Source organism: Betta splendens, chromosome 10 (assembly GCF_900634795.4).
Source record: "Betta splendens chromosome 10, fBetSpl5.4, whole genome shotgun sequence".
Lineage (NCBI taxonomy): Eukaryota > Metazoa > Chordata > Actinopteri > Anabantiformes > Osphronemidae > Betta > Betta splendens.
This window is the reverse complement of record NC_040890.2, coordinates 9,992,513-9,998,011: the sequence shown is the minus strand read 5'-3', so window position 1 is coordinate 9,998,011 and position 5,499 is coordinate 9,992,513. Positions and strand designations below refer to the sequence as shown.

Genomic DNA, 5,499 nt, shown 5'->3' with positions numbered 1-5,499 from the left:
CGCATGCGCACAGCCAGCCCGAGATCAAAGAGTGGAGACTGATGATGGTGTTTGAGCAGTTTTCATTGCAGAGAAAAATATTAAAGGGACAAGTGGACGTGCGTAATGAAGAAATAAGCATTTGCACAAGGAAAAGAAACAACAGTGTCAAATTAGGATTTTAATTCATTTAATAGTATATAAGTGAGTCTACATCCTGACAAGGTCAAACATTAAGTGGGCACATATTCAAGTTATGAAGTTGATCTTTTCTGTTTTTTGGGTCCTGCACATGTTAAATAGATAAGAAGAGACTAGCAAACGTATTATATACATATGTTGTACAACAATCATGCATCAACCACACAGAAAGGGAAAATCAGAGTCAGCACCGAATGCTAGTTCTGTTTCCAGAGACACTGCAGTAGACGTCAAAATGCAACAAGGAGCACTAGAGCAGCGCAATGGAATGGAAAACACAGTCCCTCAATTCAGGTTGCCAGGTTTGAGTACATTTCTGGAGCAGCGAGGACGGATGCGATGCCTCCTCTAAGTTGTCTTTGATCTGGTTGTAGTGGGAGATGCGCTTCTGTAGAGGGCAGGCTTCCGAAAACATTGATTCACTGTTGCATCACCACCAGTTACAGCCATCAACGATTATATCACCCACTTCTTGTTTGAAGTGTTGTTTTGCGTGTGTGTGTGTGTGTGCGTGAGGGTCCCGCGTGTGCGTGGGGCTCGAGGAAGTCGCGTCGTGTGGCAGGTTCGAGGCGGCTCCTGAGCGGGCGGCCGAGGTTGACTGTGAACTGAGGGAGTGCAGGCAGGAGAAGGAATGAGCTTCTGATTCACTTCCTCCATCAGATGGGAGCAGATGGAGCGCTGGGAGAGGTGTTGGATGGGGGGTGGGTGGTGAGGATGGGGGTCCTGAAGGTCCCTGCCAGCGCACGTGGGCCTTTTCGAGGCTCCTCTCAGCAGAGTGTGAGAGGAGCCTCCATCTGCAGTGCAGCGCACGGCCGCAGCAGCGGGGACGCGGTGAAAATGTGCAACGGGAGCGGGAGTCCACCGCCGCTTTGGCGATTTCACAGAACATCACAAACAAAAGTAGCAGAGAAAAAAAAATTGTGTGACAGGAACGCGAGGAGCATGATGAGCAGATTTGCACTCGCCAGTGTTACGTAACACAACAGCCCCCCCCCCTCTCTCTCTCGCTCTCTCTCTCATTTCTTTCTTGGACATGGAGCTTTCTGTTCTATAAGTGGCTCACTTAAAAAGCAGCGGAATGAGCCGTCGCTGCGTGTGCTGTGTGCTCAACGTACACAGCGCAGCTTCTCCTGTGAGACCCGCTCCCCACGGAGAAGCGGTGTTGTCATTAAAACAGCTGGAGCTCTGCCAGCCCCTCAGGTAAGTAAGCCTTATATAAAAGACCACAGAGTAACACGCATATTTTCCTTCTGAAATTAACTCAGCACCTCTTTTTTTTCTTTTTTTTTCGTATTTGTAAGTCTGCGGTGATAAAAGCCCCGGTGCCGACGTCAATGCAGCAACCACAACACCGTCATTCACATCCTCATCCTCCTCCTTCTTCTCCTCCAACAACCAGACATTACTGATGTCTTCACGGCCTGGATGAGGCTTTCACTACAATTCTCTTGTAGCGAGACACAAAGTGAACACGGATAAACACCATTCATCTGTCGTCAGACATTTTCTCCTCCTCTCCCTCGGTGGCTGAACACTGTCCGACTGTATTGCCGCTATTTTTATCCCTTTGCGTGAACGACTGTTTGGATCCGCTGCCTTGTCACGGGTGACTCAAAAGGTCGAAGGTTAAACTCCGGGGGGGAATCTTACTTGTTGGATGACGAGAGGTTTTCCCCCCGAACACGGGGGTCCGAGCGCTGACAGGGGGTCACAACAGTGAAGCGTGAAGCCTGTTTGCGTCTCTTTGGAACCTCCTGCCTTCATCAGAGTGAAACACCGGGGGTCCCACAGCCGTTGTGTTGTAGTTTTGCTTGAAAAGGTGAGTTCAGAAACTGGCACTATTTTGCTCCACTCCGTCTCAAGATCTTTGCGATCTTTGCGATTTCAGATTTCAGTTGCGAGTTTACCTGTCCCTCCCCTGGGGGTCATTGGCCAGGTACACGTACCAGTAGATGAGGTTGAAGAGGGCAAAGGTCATGGGGAAGAGCACGCGGGCGTACATGTCGATGGGGCTGGTTCCCGCCAGCTGCGGGTTCCGCGGGAAGGCCGAGCCCTGCTGCAGGAAGATGAGCAGCGGCGGCGCGTCTCCCGGGTCGCTGCGGCACACCGAGGGGTTCCTCCTCCGGGCGCCGTCCGCAGCGCCGCTGTCCAGCTGGGGGCGGAGCAACGGGAAAGAGGGTTGGAGACGGGGAGGTGGCGTCGGGGCGAGGGGCTGCTCATTTCAAGGCCTCACCGAGAACGTGTCCTCGTCCTCGCTGCCGGCGGCCAGCGCCTCCAGCTTGTCCTGCCGGGCCTTCTGCTTCCGCAGCCGGTTGGCCTGGAGCGTGGCGAAGTAGTTGACCGCCGCGAACTCCACCAGCGCCGACGCCACGAAGGCGAAGCACACGGCGATGAACCAGTCCATGGCGGTGGCGTAGGCCACTTTGGGAAGGGACTCGCGGGCGCTGATGCTCAGGGTGGTCATGGTCAGCACCGTGGTGACGCCTGGTGGGAAACAGCATATACAGATGCTGACACACACATGCACGCACACACACGCACACTGGATAATGGCGTACCAGCAACTGTGCGCGCAGGAACCGACTCCTTGTTGATCCAAAAAGAGACCTGCGACAGCACCACCACCATAATAAGCGGGATGTAGGTCTGTATGAGGTAATAACCCAGCTTCCTCTGGAGGAGGAAATGGACCACCTGCACAGAGTAGTGACCTGCAAGACAAACAGCACGTGTGTGGAGAGCAACCCCCGCGGGGCCAGAGCGGGGGCGACCCAGAAACAACGACCTTGCCTGCCCTTCAGGGAGCGATACCGGCGCCGCTGAGGCCGGAACAGTCCCCAAACTGGAGGACGGCGTGAGAGAGGACAGGGGAGAACGGCACTGGAAGGGAGGAGGAGCGAGGCAATGATCACAGCAGACGTTTGGAAATGGGACAAAGGAGGAGGAGGAAGGAGCGAGCGGGGAGGGGGCCGGAGAGGAGCCTGCAGTGTCACTATGCGTAACACTGCCCTGCTCAGTCTAAACACATGCATGCAGACGTTCCCCGACTGAAAACATGCTGCATCATGCGCCATGAAGACACTGACGCTGCTTCCTGCTGGGTTGTCTCACTGAGTACTACATCCACGCGTCACCACGCACACACACACATACACACACACACACACGCACACACACACCCACATACACACACACACGCACACACACGCACACACACGCACACACACGCACACACACGCACACACACATACACGCACACACACGCACACGCACACACACGCACACACACACACACCCACGCACACACACGCACACACACGCACACGCACACACCCATGCACGCGCGCGCACACACACACACGCACACGCACACACCCATGCACGCGCGCGCACACACACACACACACACGCACGCACACACACACTGCCAGTCTATTGACAGGCCTTTAAGTTCTTTTTTAAGGCACTCTGCGCATTAGGAGTGAACTAAGCATCTTAGATGGACGTTCGAGGAGGCTCTTACACCGGCTCAGGCTCAGCTCAGATCAGGGGCAGTAACGGACACTAGTGCAGCGCTGGGAGAAACTCGTTTGACCCCTTCGCGCTCACACGTGTCAGATCCCGAGAGCTTTGTGGAAGCGAACCCTGCAGCTGAAGCATAGAGTCACAGTGTGTTTATGTGGCAGTTACCGGTGTTGGACTTGAAAACCTCACTCGACAGAGTCTGTCCCACCAGCTCGTACTGCAGCAGGCTGATGGACTCTTTGGGACAGTCCACAGACGCTGCTGGACCCTTCCTCCAGGTGAAGAGGATTTCGCTGTTGGTGTAGGCGTCTGAAACAGAGATGAGCCGCGGGTCACAATCTGAAATCCGGGCGAGGCTTTGGACAAATGGACCAAACTCACAGCTCCCAAACTTGAGCGGGCAGGCGTGAGCGTCCATGGGGAAGTTGGTCAGGCTCATGGGACACTCTGCACTGATCGTGAGTCTAAGATCATTATCACATGGGTTACTGATCGTCCCATTCCCATAAACTACCACTAGTTACATGGAAGCAATCACCTCATGGTGTAGAGGACGGTCCCGTTCCTCATGATGCGGAACAGCTTGTTGGGCGTGGTCGTGTTATGGGAAATGGCCTTTTTGGAGTTCCTGAAGAACGTGTCGGGCGTCCAGATCTTGTCCACCATGCGGTTGTTCAGGCGCAGAATTTCGTTGGGGCCCTCGAATTTCAAGCGCTCGTCGACCCACATCTGACGGAAGAACATGTCCATCGTGTACTCCTGAGGCACACGTGGGAACGTTAGGCATCTGCAAAGCTACAGCCGCGTATTCGCACCCTGAAATGGGCAAAGCTCTGACCACTTATCAGCGCGCAGACGTTTCAACTTGCGGAAGGTGAGGAGCGATGATGAGGCAGTGATGGATGCCACTCATCCCATATAATCATTAATCAATCCATTCAGCCATTCCTTGTGTCTGACATGTTGTCATATTGATTTAGAGGCCATCAATAATAGAGTTATAGGGCTGGTCAAACAGATTAAAGCTCATTAGATGGTCTCATGGCAGATTGCCCATAAGGCAGGCGTCAAGTGGTCACTGGAGCACTGTCATGTTCGGCACAGTGAGCGCATAGAGTAGACGGCCCCTCACACATATGGCATCTTACCATGTCAACATCAGAAACGGGTCCGAAGCTGGTGACAAAAATGTCTGTTTTCACCTCTGTGACACCGCCTGCAACAAGCATCGGCGACTGTTGGACGTGCATCATTCATCATAATTCTGTCTGTCCATCTAGTTGCGCCGTGAATTACCTCCAGATCCAGGTCTCAGTCTGTTGTCGTAACCGTTCAAAAGCTCATCCAGAATCTGGGTGATGTTGTCCGAGTTACTCCCTCTCACACTCTCCAGGCTGCAGAGGAAGAGGCGCATTAACATCAGACGCTCAGTGAACTCTGCCACAGGCCGAAAACTTACCGTGTGCAGCACAGGAAGGTAACTAAGGTTAACCACAGGACGGCCATGCTTCAGTGCATGAGACCCGACGGTTCAGTCAAATCTGTAGAGGAGCAAGAGTCTCCGAGTGTGGTAATAGTGACTGATCCGAACGCATGAGGACACAAGAGGCACTAGGAGCAGTAATCTAATTAACAGATTAGTAAATCCTCTCCATTTTTACACAAGCAGAGCTGCTTTCAGGTTCCACATAGTGATATACATATGAAAATGTGAAACCGAGGCAACAGTTAAAAAATAAAACAATGATAAAGTCAGTGTAAATGTGTCTCCTTTTTGTGGATTTTTGTCCTTGT

The 5,499-nt window shown here is 52.9% G+C and overlaps 1 protein-coding gene across 2 annotated transcripts; it reads right to left on the bottom strand.

Annotated features, from left to right (window-relative positions):
• Positions 1-147: 147 nt before the first annotated feature.
• gabra6a (gamma-aminobutyric acid type A receptor subunit alpha6a) lies at positions 148-5,390 on the bottom strand. Of its 2 annotated transcripts, XM_029164434.3 has the most exons (9): positions 5,165-5,389; positions 5,002-5,099; positions 4,854-4,921; positions 4,244-4,464; positions 4,087-4,169; positions 3,871-4,014; positions 2,739-2,891; positions 2,414-2,664; positions 148-2,332 (listed from the first exon to the last, which is right to left on the bottom strand). In XM_029164434.3, exons 1-9 carry the CDS (start codon positions 5,209-5,211, stop codon positions 2,084-2,086), a joined length of 1,314 nt encoding a protein of 437 aa, XP_029020267.1. In that variant the 5' UTR covers positions 5,212-5,389; the 3' UTR covers positions 148-2,083. The 2 variants fall into 2 exon arrangements, with proteins under 2 accessions (XP_029020267.1, XP_040928503.1); XM_041072569.2 differs by having other exon boundaries at positions 3,871-4,169; positions 5,165-5,390.
• Between the last annotated feature and the right edge of the window lie 109 nt (positions 5,391-5,499).